This window comes from Diabrotica undecimpunctata, chromosome 9 (genome assembly GCF_040954645.1).
Source record: "Diabrotica undecimpunctata isolate CICGRU chromosome 9, icDiaUnde3, whole genome shotgun sequence".
In the NCBI taxonomy this organism is placed as follows: domain Eukaryota; kingdom Metazoa; phylum Arthropoda; class Insecta; order Coleoptera; family Chrysomelidae; genus Diabrotica; species Diabrotica undecimpunctata.
Genome location: NC_092811.1, coordinates 47,373,544 through 47,390,966, shown reverse-complemented (window position 1 = coordinate 47,390,966; position 17,423 = coordinate 47,373,544). Strand labels below are relative to the sequence as shown.

General features: G+C 38.4%; 1 protein-coding gene across 1 annotated transcript; it reads right to left on the bottom strand.

The window, feature by feature from the left end:
- Positions 1 to 15,581: 15,581 nt before the first annotated feature.
- On the bottom strand, positions 15,582 to 17,120 carry LOC140450624 (uncharacterized). Its single transcript, XM_072544284.1, has one exon. It carries the CDS (start codon positions 17,118 to 17,120, stop codon positions 15,582 to 15,584), a length of 1,539 nt encoding a protein of 512 aa, XP_072400385.1.
- Positions 17,121 to 17,423: the final 303 nt, after the last annotated feature.

Here is a 17,423-nt window from a genome sequence, read left to right as displayed (position 1 = left end):
CGTTTTATGTATACCGGTTTTATCGATCTCATAGCCACAGTACTCGATTGAATTAGTTAAAAATTGACATTTTTCAAAATTTACCCGTACATTATGTTAGTGTAGTCTGCTCAGGACTAGTTCCAACCTCTGAAGGTGTGTAATGTCATCTGGTCCCGTAATCTTGATATCATCCAGCAATACCGGTACCCCCTGTATATCTTTAAGTAAGTTTTCAATCTCCTTTTGAATAAAATCCTTTATAAAAGGTATATAAAAAAACCCAGTTGGGCTATGTTGCATTGACAAAACGTTTTCGGAATAAATATTCCATCATCAGTGTCAAATTAATACATGGATGTAGCCACTAAATATGTGGGTAAAAACCCTTTAAAAATTATTAAATAAGATTTGATCTACATTATGTCTAATTTACATTTAAGATGTTAAAGTTACCGTTCGATAGGTAACAGGGCGACATATGACTCTACATTAGTTGCGAGTCCTGAGACGGTATGTCTACGAGGACTTTGTCAAAGCAACTCAGTTTAAAATTTAAAGAAAATAAAATATTAAAACACATACTAAACAAGTACAGTGATCCCATGCAACTGCAGATATCACATAAGACAGACTATGATTATTATTACCTAGACACTGGTGTTCCCATGGTCTCTATCCAAGCATTATAGAATGACTCCGCAATGTCTGTCATGAAAACAGCTGGAGTAATGATACCAGAGATTGTTTTTATTGAGGAAAAGAAGATTTTTAAAGTTTCTTTATCACATCTATTGGTAAACATAAAAGCACATAGCCTTTTCGCATATCGTCAATAACCAATAAAGTAATTAATTTAAAATTATATCCATTGGTACCATGTGTCCCATCTAAGCAAATGCAATCTGATCCGTACTTTTTCAATAGATGACATTGTGCTGAATTCATTATAATTAAAACAAAATCTTCTTTCTTCAGCTGACTATAATCCTTGCTAAAAGTATCTTGGGGTTTATGAAACAGTACACAATTATTTTCTTCATTCATCATTTCATTCATCAAAGAGTCAACACTAACTGCATCATTATAATGCCTGACTGAATTTAAATTTAATGACTTCTCAATATTATATAAGTCCCTTTTGGTAAGTAAATGAAGCCTATCTATATTTTCTCCCTCAAGAGAATCCCTAACGTTATCCAAATTAATATCAAATGGTATTTTTGAAGCGATTTTGACTGCCAAATTATTTCTTTCTGCTTCACTTAGAAACAAATGTCCTATATCATATATGACCTATGTGATTTTCTAGAAATTCGCACTCATAGTTTCCATTCTTGTTAATGCTCACTGTCAGTGATGCAGGACAAAATGCATTTATTTGATTACTGCCATTGGTTTTCAGTGCCCGATTTCGATCCTTTATAGGCACATACTCCCCCGACCTATTACACTCAAACTTCAAAATATTTGTTGTTGACATTTTTTTCACAAAACGAGACTTGGTCTTTTTCTCGATTATTTTTAAGTACTCTTTGAACTCCTCAATTCCAGCAAAATTGGTATTACTTCTGATAATTTTAATATCATGATTTGCTTCAAAGTGGCTAATTAATTTTTTTTTAAATGAACTCCGATACTCGCAAAGTGGACATTTCTGAAATAACGTGAAATATATTTATAAATACAAAATACATTTGAAAGATTTCTGAACATACCTTTGAGCCATTATCATCCATCGAATCTTGGGCTTCATGTGTTTTTAAATGGGAAATGAAATGGTGTTTATACGAGAAATGCTTTTCACAATGATGACAAGTAACTGTATAATCTTTTTCTGGTTTTTTATACTTTCCCAGAAATTTTACTTCCTCTGGGTGAAACTTTTTAAGGTGTTTCCTTAAATTCGAGACATTTGAAAAGTCTTTCAAACATCGTTCACATTTATTTACCATTCTGCTCCAAACTTTTAATTCAAGAAACAATAAAGAAACTCAGAATCAAAGCTCTATAGGGGATATTGTCCTCGCCGCATCAAGGAATTTGGATATCGGTTAAAATACTTGGAAATTCCAAGGTTGGCCAAATCCAAATTTCTAATTGATTCGATGCAGGGAAATTCCACTTTCGCTACGTAAAACAAAGGATTTGTTTTACATAAAAGCAGGTAGATTTTCTCTCATCGGTCAGTCGAGCATGCCTCTTCTACTGTAGACCTAGTCGGTGCTATTATTGTTCCTACTAAGTTATTGTTTTATTTCTGATTTTTTTTATATACCATTTTATTTACGCATTATTGTATATTCAGACCTTTTCAGGTTAGAATAATACATTGATCTATATTTGTTCATATACTGATTGTTTGATATTTTATTTGATTATTTTGAGTGTTTATTTTTCTTGTATTTTGTGTCTAAGTTGTTCTTCCGTAAGTTAAGAACACTTAGAAATATTTATCTTGCTTTTTCTATTTTATATTTTGATTTGTACTTTGTCTAAGTAGTTCTTTCCGGTAAGTCAAAGAACTCTTAGAAATATTTCTCTGAATATTTGACTTGTTATTTTAATTGTGCGTCTAAACCGTTCTTTTCCGGTAAGTCAAAAGAACACATAGAAATATTTTCATAATCATTGTTGCATTATAATTTCCGATATTTTATCTAAGATATTTTCTTCCTTAAGTTAAGAAAATACTTAATAATTTGTTTTTTTTTTTATTTTATGCTAAGTTGTTTCTTCCGTAAGTCAAGAAACACTTAGCAATATTTTCACATCTTTTCTGTATTTGATTTTTCGTATTTGTAAGTCGTTTCTTTCGTAAGTCAAGAAACACTTATAAGTATTTGTATTCTTATTTTTCCATATTTGATTCTCTTGTTTGTTTTTACTCTAAGTTGTTTCTTCCGTAAGACAAGAAACACTTAGGAATATTTCTGCACTTTTCTATTCTTTTATCTTGTGTATTTTACTTTTCATTCTAAGTTGTTTCTTCCGTAAGTCAAGAAACACTTAGAAACATTTTCTTTGCATTGTACTTTTATACCATTTTATTGTTCTTGTTTACTAAGTTATTCCTTCCGTAAGTCAAGGAATACTTAGACTATTTTACCTGTTCTGTTTTCTATTTTTGATCTGTTATTTTGTAACTGCTCCTTGGAACTGTTACCTATAACAAATACTTGTCACGGTAACCGTTATTTTATACCAGTAGCAGTATTAAACCATTTTATCAGTGACAAGCAAATATGGTCAACACCCGGTCTAATTCCGAGGACAGGAAGAAGTCCGCAGAGCCGGCGATGGATCCTACAGGCCCAAATGCCCCCTCTCGGCAACATGGCGCCCAACAAAAATCCGAACCCACGACCCCAGGACCGTCTTCAAGCCAGCCTTCAACCGCTGACTTCATAGCTGCACTTATGCAAGCGATGACGGCCCTTTCAACTACCCAAGGCACAATACCACAGATGCCCCAACACACACCTGAGCCACCGAAGCCCAGGATCACTTACATGAAACCACCCCAATTCTCAGGCCGAGACATCGAGAATCCACTCAAATTCCTGAACAAAGCAGAGAACTTCCTCACCAAATACGATGTCGACGAGGACCAATGGATTGACTACCTAATAGACAATTCTCTCCATGGTGATGCGAAGAAATGGGCCCAGAAATTCTCACATACGGACCTGCCATACGACACGTTCCGAGGCCGTCTCCTGAAGAAGTACAACGATCCCGCTTTACTTTCAGCCCTCACATCCAAACTCCACGGCGAACACCAACGGAAGGACGAACCAACGGAAGACTTCATCAATGGGAAAGCTGCCCTGTTCAGACGTCTCGCCCCGTACACCCCTGAAGACCAGAGATGCATCACAATTGTGAATCAACTGCGACCAGATATCTCGATCTGCCTACGGCTGAACATCCCGAAGACAGAAGAAGACCTCCTAACGATCGCCCAGGGAATGGAAGCAGACACCCGCCGGAATACAACAAACCCCAGCAACAACCTCAACAGCAAACACAGCAACAGTCGCGACAGCAGCGACAATCGTACCGTCCCCACCGGAACAACAACTCCCCACGTCATCCGGAAGCCATTGAAGAGTGGAGGAACCCCAACAATAGACAGTCCAGGATGCCATTAAGGAACCAGCCTCCACCCCCACTGCCTCAGAATCAGGGAAACGCCAACAGGGGCACCAACTAAACCCTGTTGTGAAGATGGTGCCCCAACTGAACCCAATTCAGATGCGACCCTCGACAGCAGGCCTCCCACAACTCCACGGAAGGATCAACCAGCACCGCGTGAAGATTTTGGTCGACACCGGAGCATCTGGGAATTTCATCCACCAGAGGCTGATCCAGAGACGGAACCTGCAACGAGGACCAGGATTGGTTCAACTGGCGTGCACGGACAGCACGTCCCGTACCCTTGGGACTGCTGAAGTCAATATCACCATCGACAACCTCGAATCAACTGTCAACTGCGTTGTAATGGAGACCTTGAACCACGACGTTGTGTTAGGGATGCCTTGGTTAGAACAGGAAGAGGCCAATGTAGACATACCCCGTAAATGTCTACACGTCGGTACCACCTGCAGAACCACAATCTACTGGAAGAACCCAGCTATACAGCAACCCAAAACCCAACAGTTGGAACCCCATCAAGCTCCAGCCTTCGCCTTCCAACAAGTTGAACGACTGATACAAGAGTACGATGACGTATTCGACGACCGTTTGCGCCAGCCGACCACCAAAGCCACCGAGATGGTCATCGAGGTAACCGATAACCGACCGATCAACGTGAAGCCATACAAATACTCCACGCAGAAGAAACAAATCATGGCCAAGGAGGTGAGAGAGATGCTAGCCGCAGGAGTCATCCGCCCCAGCAAATCTCCTTACAATAGCCCGGTGGTTATTGTAACCAAGAAAGATGGCACCCCCCGTTTCTGCGTGGATTACAGGAAGCTAAACAACGTCACCGTCGACGAAGCCTCCAGTATGCCGCCAATCCACGATTCCATCAAAGAGATCGGTACAGCACAAATCTTTACCACCTTGGATTTGAAAAGCGGATTTTGGCAAGTCCCTCTACACAAGGACTCCAGCCCGAAGACAGCCTTCAGCCTGCCTGACGGTTCTGCCTACGAGTTCACCGTGATGCCCTTCGGTCTGAAGAATGGACCAGCTGTGTTCCAGAAGCTCGTGACTTCAGTCTTCGCAGGATACATAGATATATTCATCAAAGTGTATATGGACGACATCATCATATACTCCGAAGACTGGACCCAACACCAGAACCACCTCCGCCTAGTTCTAGAGAGACTTCGGACACACGGACTATGGGCATCACTAAAGAAGTGTAAATTCGCGGCAGACGAACTGGAATACTTAGGGCACAAAATCACCTCCGCCAACACACAACCTCTGGAAAAACACGTGGAGAAGATCAAAGGCTTCGACACTCCACGTACGATGAAACAGCTACGAAGTTTCATCGGGACCGCCAACTGGTTGAGGGATTTCATCCCTCGATTCGCTGACATCATCACGCCTTTGACGGACCTCACCAAGGGCAACAAGAGACGTCTACATTGGACTGATGCCGCAGATGCCGCCTTCCAACGTCTCAAGACCGAAATGGAGGGAGATCTCCTACTCCACAGACCAGACGCATCCAGACCTTTCTGCCTCCAGACGGATGCCTCTGACGTCGGCATGGGCGCAGTCCTCTTCCAAGGGACCCAAGATGACAAGAAAGTCATTGCCTATGCCTCCACAAAGTTGAAGCCAGCTGAAACTCGTTACCACATCAACGAGAAGGAGTGCCTCGCATTAGTTTGGGCACTCAAGAAGTACAAACACTTCCTTCAAGATCAGAAATTCACACTATACACAGACAGTCAGGCTCTCTTGTGGCTCCACCGGTTTAAGGAAGACAAGGCCAAACTATCCAGATGGGCCTTAGTACTCCAAGAATTCAACTTCACCACGGTACACATCCCAGGGAAAGTGAATGAGCTTCCTGACCACCTATCCAGGAATCCGACCACCGAGAGAGAAGAAACTGATCAGGACGAAGAAGTGAACAGACTCAGCTGGCCAACAATAGACGCAGAGGAAGACGACTCCTTCCCACTATTATGCATGATGGAAGATGTCGATGACGGTTCTGATACCAACCCCATCCTTGACGACCTGGTCGACTTACCACTCCAAGACAAAATCCGGAGAAGTCACCAAACCCATCATGGTATGCAGCGGTTTCGGAGACGCTATCTGAAGATCTCCGAACGTGGACCAAGGAACGAGGTCGAAGAAAACCTCCTCAGCGAATTCTCACTGGTCGATGGCGCCGTTTATTACAACGCTGGACCAGATCACAGGACGCTGGTAGTACCCCCATCCCTCCGGACGGACGTGATGAAAGTCTACCACGATTCGGAAGAGGCTAACCATCCAGGACAGGACGAAACCATCCGTGCCATCAAAAACATATATTACTGGCCCACCTTATCAAAGGATGTAAGGACCTACGTCAAGTCCTGCCTAACCTGTCTGAGGACCAAAGCCGCTCCACGACAGCCAGCAGCACCTGTGATGCCCAGAGAACCTACCAATCCCTGGGAGAGAGTGTCTTTCGACATACTAGGACCGTACCCACCAGCCAGAGGGACACGCAATCGCTACATCCTCCTGGCAACAGATTGCCTGAGCAACTGGGTGGAGTACCGCTGCGTCCAATCCACCAAAAGTCGTGATGTCATCCAGTTCCTCCAAGAGGAGATCTGCGGCCGCTGGGGGAAACCAACCACCCTCATTACGGACAACGCAGCCCAATTTCGGACGGACGCATGGGAGAGATTCCTGAGACGGCACAACATCAAAGCCGAACTTAGCCCTATCTTCCACCAGAGGGCCAACCCGGTTGAACGCCGAGCTCAGGAGCTCAAAAAGGGACTCCGCGCCCGATGCAAAACTGCAAATGACCCGAGATGGGAATCCTACCTGGCTGACATCATGTTCAGCCTAAGGACCCGGAGGAACGAGGCCACCCAGGAAACACCCGCTGAACTTCTGCTAGGCTATCTTCCACGGCGCGCAGAAGAAACACAGCGGGAACATCGTCTGGCAAACACCGCAGCCAGACGAGACGAAAGGGTTGCCAGAGCTGTTCAAAAGGCCACGGTATACGCGAGGAACATGGTTCCTGACAACCCTAACGCTCCACCTGCCAGGAGGTTCAGCGAAGGAGAGCAGGTCATGGTGAGGAACCACGTCCGAGGGAACTTCGGACCAACATGGACGGGACCACACACGATCCTGAAGGTCCTAGGCGATCATACCTATGAGGTGCACCGCGACCGGGACGTGAATAGGACCATTCATGTGGATGACATCCGCGCTGCTCCTCCACCTAGGGACGAACCTCCAGAGCAGGATTAAGGTTTATGACGACACGTGTAGATGTCAAGGTGAACTGAGTAACCTTATATCTTCACGACGTCGTAAGATCTTCCTCAGGGTGAATTAAGTAGCCCTGACAGAACAGCTGAGGATAACGGGGCCCTGTTACGATACGTTACAGACACCAGAGCGAATCGAGTAACTCTACGTGTTCTGAAACGTCGTAAGGCCCCAGCCGGGTGAATTAAGTAGCCTGGTCGAAAAAACACCCGAACCAACTGGACCACCTAGACCACCGGGACCACCTGGACCACCTGGACCACCTGGGCCACCTGGACCACTATAATTTTAAGTATGATATATCTTAAGTTTGAATTGTAGTTGTATTGTATCTTTTGTATTGTATTTGTATTTATATTGTTTTTTTTAGGATAAGAACTTCTTACTGTATGTATTTTCGATTTTTTTATCAATAAACTTTCTTTTAGCACCGTTAGGTCTTTCAGAGGAGGGGGGATGTCCTCGCCGCATCAAGGAATTTGGATATCGGTTAAAATACTTGGAAATTCCAAGGTTGGCCAAATCCAAATTTCTAATTGATTCGATGCAGGGAAATTCCACTTTCGCTACGTAAAACAAAGGATTTGTTTTACATAAAAGCAGGTAGATTTTCTCTCATCGGTCAGTCGAGCATGCCTCTTCTACTGTAGACCTAGTCGGTGCTATTATTGTTCCTACTAAGTTATTGTTTTATTTCTGATTTTTTTTATATACCATTTTATTTACGCATTATTGTATATTCAGACCTTTTCAGGTTAGAATAATACATTGATCTATATTTGTTCATATACTGATTGTTTGATATTTTATTTGATTATTTTGAGTGTTTATTTTTCTTGTATTTTGTGTCTAAGTTGTTCTTCCGTAAGTTAAGAACACTTAGAAATATTTATCTTGCTTTTTCTATTTTATATTTTGATTTGTACTTTGTCTAAGTAGTTCTTTCCGGTAAGTCAAAGAACTCTTAGAAATATTTCTCTGAATATTTGACTTGTTATTTTAATTGTGCGTCTAAACCGTTCTTTTCCGGTAAGTCAAAAGAACACATAGAAATATTTTCATAATCATTGTTGCATTATAATTTCCGATATTTTATCTAAGATATTTTCTTCCTTAAGTTAAGAAAATACTTAATAATTTGTTTTTTTTTTTATTTTATGCTAAGTTGTTTCTTCCGTAAGTCAAGAAACACTTAGCAATATTTTCACATCTTTTCTGTATTTGATTTTTCGTATTTGTAAGTCGTTTCTTTCGTAAGTCAAGAAACACTTATAAGTATTTGTATTCTTATTTTTCCATATTTGATTCTCTTGTTTGTTTTTACTCTAAGTTGTTTCTTCCGTAAGACAAGAAACACTTAGGAATATTTCTGCACTTTTCTATTCTTTTATCTTGTGTATTTTACTTTTCATTCTAAGTTGTTTCTTCCGTAAGTCAAGAAACACTTAGAAACATTTTCTTTGCATTGTACTTTTATACCATTTTATTGTTCTTGTTTACTAAGTTATTCCTTCCGTAAGTCAAGGAATACTTAGACTATTTTACCTGTTCTGTTTTCTATTTTTGATCTGTTATTTTGTAACTGCTCCTTGGAACTGTTACCTATAACAGATACTTGTCACGGTAACCGTTATTTTATACCAGTAGCAGTATTAAACCATTTTATCAGTGACAAGCAAATATGGTCAACACCCGGTCTAATTCCGAGGACAGGAAGAAGTCCGCAGAGCCGGCGATGGATCCTACAGGCCCAAATGCCCCCTCTCGGCAACAATATAGATATAAACAAAAATATTTTGATGATACTTGAATGAAAAACGGTGAAGATTTAATTTGGCGCGCATGCGCTCTTGTACCGGGACGATTGGTGATAATTTCTTGGTATCCCCTTGTTAGTTTTATACCCCTTTCCACTGGTTTTAGAGGTACGTATTGTTTTAGGGACGACCGACCTTTGAACTTCACCATACTCTCGTCGATTGATTGTCTAGTACTGTCGGTTCGATAATTCTGAAATGTGAACTTAAAACAGGAGAGCAAACTCCTACATAATATATCTTACTGCAATCTTCGGGTTTCTTTGGGCCATTGAAGTAAAGTTTGGAGAGAATGAATAAGCATCCGTTTTTTGATATTTCAGTACTTATCGTTTTATTTCCGACAGATGGATGCGAAGATCAATAATGTCTCAGTTTAGGCACTCTGTTGTAGCACATTATTAGAGTACAACCAATAGTAATCATTACTTCACCAGCATCAGTAAGCGGTTCAGACTTTCCTTCCTTGCGATTATACATTTTAATTCTCTCGTTTGTATAATCCGCAATAAAAATAAATAACCTTCGAGGAAAGACTTTCAAAAAAATTTCTAGGCGTGACGAATTCATATTGATTCATCAACTACACAAGGTATTTCAGGAGGAACAGCAAATCTGGGTTTATGATCAGCTGCGATATATAAATCCCATGTGATTTCTGATGTAAGTTTGCCAATTTACAAAAGTAAACGAATCTCAGATTAACGTGTAGAATAATTACATACACTAAACAACAAACTTACCTTACGATTCTGTCAAAAACAAGTTATTTTAACTGTAAAAACGTCGAAAAGTAAGAATCACGTGTTGACTAAGTCGTACTTACGAACGAAATGAGCCATCCAACTTTGCCAATATCACTTTAGTAGAGAAACATGTGCAGTGTAGTCGATAAATTCCGATATCATCAGGCAAATTGAAACTGTCGCTGGTATCTATAAGTCTCACTGGGTCCCACAGAGTTAAATGATTCAAATTCATTATATAATGCTGGCTTGTTAGTTTTTTTTAAACCTTCTTCCGTAAAGAGTGGAAGAGGAAACGGGCGAGCTCATAATGTAAAAAATTGTTAAAATCGTTCGACTCAAAGATATTTAAAGAAATTCGCTGAAAATTCGTTTTTGTTATTTTTTACAGTAGAAGACATCATCCTGATCGACTTTATTTTGCTATTTTTTTTTTTTAAAGTAAATTTTCCTACAGTTTGCTGACTTAAAGCTAAATGCCAATCTCCTGCGCTTTATAAAAATTTATGGATGTATCTGCTACTACACCAGAATATGTCTTCAGTTATTGGAAATGGGTTGAATTTCTCGAAAAAATTACGTATTTTTTGCAAAGTCGAAGTACCCCTGGATATGCGGGAGGCTCTAACATCAATATGTTGTTCACAAGTTGAAAATGAGCTTCAAGCTCCAAAAAGCAAAACAAAAGCTTCCATATTGTTATACACTTCAATCATACAAATTGAGCAGGCTATCCATTTTGCTATTACTGCTTCTATTAAGCCTCGACCACGCGTTAAGCCGCCTACACACTTCATTGAACGCATTAAAACCTGTTCAATTGCCATATCTGACTATATTCCAAATCGATATTAGTAGATAGACTATATATATCTGGGCGCAACCCCTAAATCGCAGCCCCTAAAATCGCAACACCCGGTCGTAAGTTCCAAACGGCTTAACGTAGGATGACGTACGAGGGCTCGTTGGAAAGGGGATGAAAAATGGGGTTGAACGCAGTATGTGCCGTGCACATCGGAGCATGCCTAAAGGGCATTATTAGGTATTTTCGTTTCTATTGGTCCGATCGTGACGTACGAGGGCTCGTTGGAACGGGTAGGAGACGGGGAATACTTTGACACAAAAAACAAAGATGGCAGCATTGCCAAATGGGCGCTAGAATGTATATTCGTTGCTATTGGCATGATTTTGACGTATGAGGTGTCAAATGAAAGCGTTGGTGACACACAGAAGCCATGTCAACGATCAGTATGAACATTCTTCTTCTTTTCCGTACAATGCCTAAGAGAACGTGACATCCGACGTAGAACGTGACATTCGATGCAGAACGTGAAATGTCGCGTGGAATGACGTGACATTCGACGTAGAACGTGAAATGTCACGTGATATTCGACGCAGGACGTGACATTCGACGTAGAACGTGAAATGTCACGTGACATTCAACGCAGGACGTGACATTCGACGTAGAACGTGAAATGTCACGTGACATTCGACGCAGGACGTGACATTCGACGCAGAACGTGACAGTTATGTGTTAGTCAAGATGTCGCTTGCCATATATGAAACGTGACATTCTACATAGAACATATTTAGTAGTAATATGAATCCCATCAAGTACATACATAGAGTAATAGAATTTCAAAGAAAACTTGATCGGTTAAAGAAAGACATTAAATCATATGAGGATTTTAAACATATTACAAGACAATTAGATAGCCTGCATTTTGACAACAACAACAACAAAACGTGGAAACCCAAAGAGTTGAATCTACAGCAACAGCAGCAGCAGCAGCAAGACACCTGGGCCTGTAGAAAACTGCCACCAGCTACATATCCATTAAGACGTATTCAACCAATACCATGTTTGTCAGCAGCAACAACACCACGGGTGTCAGCAGCAACAACAACAACACCAGCGAGTATATGAGGAAAATTTGAATCTTCATGTAATATAAGACTCAATCAATAAAGATGTTTTAAATAAAAAAGCGTTTAATTTCTAATGTATTTATTTATACATATACAAAAATTACAATGGTATTATGTTATTGGCAAACCAGTGACGTAGACGATCCACATTTCTTTCGGTACATGAAAATAATCCAGCGGCATGACATGGGTTTGCAGTAGGGCCAACGTTTCCAGTAGCACGAGGCGTACCATCAAACTTGCAAACATCAATAATAATGGGAAAAACTCCAAAAACGTGACGTTTCTTATCCAAATATTCTGCTTTTTGTTCTTCTCGAACGTAGATGTAATCTGCTGCATACAACAACTTGGTTTCTAGTATTTCATTGATTTTGGACAATTCTACTTGCCCATCAGAGTATCGAATTCCAAGCAGTTTTTTCTCCACGTATGATGCAGTCTTCCTATCCCCATTACTTAGCGCATTAAATGGTTTCTGAGGCAAAAGATGTAATGACTTCGTTTAAAACCTATTTCAATGGTAAGTTCTTTGGGAACAAACCATCCGTCCACATCGAATTCCTGAATGTCTACGAATGCTACTCTCATGATGACTGCTCGTGTACTACTGGCAATGTATGCATCTAATTTAGACTTTTTACAATTTCGGTGAGAGGGAAGTACTCCATTACACAATCATGAATTATAATGCAATAAGCCTTGGTATTTTTGGGAAAACCATTATTCGCTTCAATATCGAGTTTTACGTCAACAGTGGATGCTTTCATGCTTTCTTCTTGTTTCGAACAATCGATGACAAACAATGCGTGATTCTTGAAAGCTGAGAAATCGAGTATAGGTCGCTTTTGTTGGGAATGTATGTAGCTAGGATAAAATTCGGAATAGTTGAAATAGGCCTCATTGTAATCAGTTTTGCTAAAATCCAACTGCATTCTCTCGTTTGGCCAATATTCTCCATTTAAAGATAATCTGATACTTTGAATATCGACATTGTCAAATAAGGTGGGATCAGCTGAATTCTTGTCACGTTTGTTGGTTTGAAAGAAAACAATGACATAACGGGGTCTTTCCACTGCATTGCTAGTTTTTACAGCCCAAACTTCACGTCTAGCGCCTTTGGTAAGTGCTGGTAATTCATGCAATTCCCACTTTTTAAACGGAATAACTATAGGTTGATCTTGTTGAATGGATTTCATAAGTTCCAATTTAGAGATGCCACTTTGGAACAGGATCTGTTTTTTTTCGAAACAGGTTTTTATATGGAACAGGTTGGAACAGATATTGATCAATAAGTTTTCCTGTTCCAATATAACAGTTTTCATCACACAACAGACCAGGAGACCAGTGTATACTTGACTGCTGTGAATTGCAGCTAGTAGTGGTAGTGATGACAACCCTGGCGCTGTCCACAACGTTTTCTATATTTCCAATGTCACTACTTACACACATAACAGATTTTTGTGGAATGTTCACAGTTGGATGCTTTCTTTCAATATGTTTTTTTAAGTTTGTTATTGATGATTTATACGACTTGTAACTTGTGATTTGTAACTGACACAGATTACACTTCGCAATCGTGTTGTCAACTATGGTAACAAAGTTCCAAACTGGCCTACTTTTATTGTGCCTTAATACACTTTCCATTTTCAATAAAGAATTCGAACTCATCATAAAAGAATATTTTACTTAAAAGAAAAATAGCACGTAGGTATTAAACCGGCAATAAAACTATCTAAAATTTAATTCTACTGCGACTCGCGACAAGACTTAAAACTTTCAAAACATACAACCACAAATACAATGGTCTATTGTTAACGCAACAAACTTTCTGGAACAAACCGAACCGGTACTGAAGCAACCCGTACGTAACAGTGTCAGTGTTAGTGTTGGAACAGTTTGGAACTGAAGCAGTTTTTTTGAAACAGATAATTTTTGGAACTGAAACAGGTTGTAACAGTTGTTGAAAAAGTCCCAGTTAATCTGGGATACCAAATTTTGAAAAAGTTTCTTTGCAACACCTTATAACCGTATTAGCAGTTTTGTCATTCACAGGAAATAACTCTATCCAGTGAGAGTACAAATCAACAATTAAAATATAACTTTTTGACTTAAATTCTAAAAAATCTGAGAATAAAAACTGCCATGGCCTTTCAGGTTGCTTGTGATTAATCAGCGTTTCTTTTTGATTTAAAGGTTTGTTCAACTGACATGGTTCACAGTTTTCAATATAAAATTCAATGTCTTTTGACATTTTTGGCCAGTACATTATTTCCCTAGCCCTTAGTTTTGATTTTTGTATACCAAAATGTGCAGCATGTATTAGACACATCATTTCTTTTCTCAGTTGAGCAGGAATAATAATTTTTTTATCAAAGAAAAGCAAATTATCTGACAAATGAATATGTTCTTTAAGGTTATAGTAATATTTTACATCAGGTTCAAGTTTATGAGGATTTTTAGGCCAGTTTGATAAACAAAACTTTTTCACTTGAGTCAAAACCGGATCATTTTCTATGGCCTTTTGAAAACTATTCTTTTTTTCTTTTGTCATTGGTACTGACAGAGAAAGAGCATGAACAGTATATTCTAATTCTTTGTCAATTGGAGTTTCGGTTTTTATAAAAGATCTGCTTAAAGTATCTGCAACATACATTTTTGACCCCGGTAAATATTCAACTTTAATGTTATATTTTAACAATTTTAACAACATTCTTTGTAAACGAGCAGATGCATCATCAAGATTCTTTTTAAAAATTGAAATTAATGGCTTATGGTCTGTGTGAACAAGTATTTCACGACCATATATCCAGAAACGAAATTTCTCACATGCAAATACTATGCCCAAAAGTTCTTTCTCAATTTGAGCGTATCGAATTTCAGAACTATTCATTGAACGAGAAGCAAAACTTACAGAATGCATATCTTGCAATAACACACTACCAATACCTTTACTAGAGGAATCTGTTTGAATTAATATAGGTTTATTGTCATCAAAAGGTTTTAAAATTGGTTTATTAGTTATAAGTGCCTTAAGCGCATCCAACTCTTTTTGGTGAGAGTCATTCCACTGAAATTTTACATCATTTCTTGTCAAATTTCTCATATTTAATTGAGATAAGTTTGGCAAAAATTTTGAAAAAAATTTAAACAGTCCTAGTATTCTAAGCAAATCTTTTTTGTTTAATGGCTTTTCAATAGCCATGACAGCTTCAATATTTTTTTTAGAAAGTTGTATACCATTACTTGATATGTTTGTTCCCAAAAAAATTACCTCACTTAACTTGTATTGCAATTTTTCTAAATTAAATTTAATATTGTATTTTAAGGCCCTTTCTAAAATTTTTTTAAAAGCTTCATCATGCCCTTTTTCATTCATACCACAACAAATCAAATCATCAAAATATATGTAAACATTAGGAATATCCCCAAAAACCTCCATATTTTTTTTTGAAAAATTTCAGGAATACTGCTAAGTCCAAACGGAACCCTGTTAAACTTGTACCTACCAAATAAATGGTGTATTGAAGGTGCACAAATCAGAACTTTTTTTACTTAATTGTAGCTGCCAAAATCCATCCTTCATATCAATTACTGAAAATGTAGTTTTACCATCCAGCTGGCTAAGAAGCTAGTCACATTTTGGAATACTATAGATTTCCCTACAAATGTAAAGATTTAAAGGTTTAGGATCCAAGCACAGTCGTAGTTTACCATTAGGTTTTTCAACTATCATCAAAGAATTAACCCAATCAGTAGGATATTCTACTCTTGATATAATATTTTTTTGTTCCAGATCATTAAGTGCAACTTTTAATTGATTATGTAACGCTAATGGTACCCTCCTTTGTGCCTGAATAACTGGCTTTGCATCAGGTTTTAACTTAATGTCAACCATGCCTGGAATGCAACCTAATCCCTCAAAAACTTCTGGAAACATTTTATGTAATTCATTAATATTTTTTGGCAAAGTAATATTTGAATGAAATAACTTATTCTGCACTGTATTTATAGGTGAAATCATATTAAATTCAATACAATCTGATAATCCTAAAAGAGGTTCTGTATTTAGATCTACAATAAGAAACTGAACATCTTTAACGTGATTTTTATAATAACATTTTAAAGTAGCATAACCTAAAGGCTTCGATTTAAAATCTCCATATGAGACAATTGTTATTGATGATGGGGTTATATCTTTTTGATCTAGCCCCACCAATTTAAAATATTTTAATGGCAAAATGCTTGACTCAGCCCCCGAGTCAAGCTTAAATACAATATTCTTATCAATAATTCTAACGCTTTCATACCAACTTGAAATTTTATTAGATTGTTTGCTTTCCCAAACAAAAACATGATCCTCATGAGAAAGGTGATCTTCATTACTTACAGTTTCCACTTTACTTGTTTGTGCAGTTGCTGCCATTTCATTTACAACCTCAACTTTCCTGGCTTGATTTTGTGATATGTTTTTATCTTTCCAAAAACACATCTTTGCAAAATGTCCTCTTCTTTGGCACACTGAACATGTTTTATTAAAGGCTGGACATTGTCGGATAGGATGTTCCATATCACACCTTCGGCATTTGATTTTTCTTAAGACATTAACCTCTGTAGAATCATCATCTGCTAATAGTTTTATATGTTGTTTTGTCACTTCTATTGACTTACAATAATCCTGTATTTGTTGTAATGTCATATCAGGCTCTCTTAACAACTTTTGTTGTACTTGTTTATCATGTACACCCAAAACAACTCGGTCTTTTATCATGCGTTCACTATAAGATGTTTTGCATTCATCATTCTGGCATAAAAAACTACAATTATCAGCTTGATTTTTAAGTTCTGTAACAAATGCATCCCCAGTTTGATCCTCCTTTTGTGTAATATTATTAAATTTGAATGTTTCCATTGTCACATTTCTTTTTGGGAGAAAATATTCATCAAAATTATTGAGTACATCCTGCAGACTGGTTTTCTTGTCTTTGGGAAAAGTATTATATACATCTAAACATGATTCCCCCAAACTGTGTAACAGTAATGCAATTTTAATTTTTTCCTGTGCTGAATCCTTTCCTGCTGCTAGGAGATATATTTCAAACCTTTGTTTCCATCGTGGCCATTTGGTTGGATCGCTTACATCAAATGTTTCTGGTGCCCTGCACTCCATTTTATCAATTTCCTAGAGGTTTTCCAAAAACTAGAGTGGATAAACGCCCCTTCGTATTTCTCGTATTCACACACTTTCTGCTACGAATCGCCACTTACAAGCTAGTTAAAACACACTTGATACCATGTTTTATTTCGTTGGTGGTGGATATTATAAAAATAACTATTCTGGAGAACTTTATTTTCTTTTTTTTTAAACATATAAACTTACATTACGGGCTCTAACTAGCGGCCATCATTGTTCTCTGTCAGCTGTCAGCTTAAGCTGTCTACACACTAAAGTTCATGATCTTAAGCTGCATAC

Bases quoted from the DNA above. Each gene is read 5' to 3' on its own strand.
- LOC140450624 (XM_072544284.1), bottom strand. From the start codon at position 17,120: ATGGAGTGCAGGGCACCAGAAACATTTGATGTAAGCGATCCAACCAAA.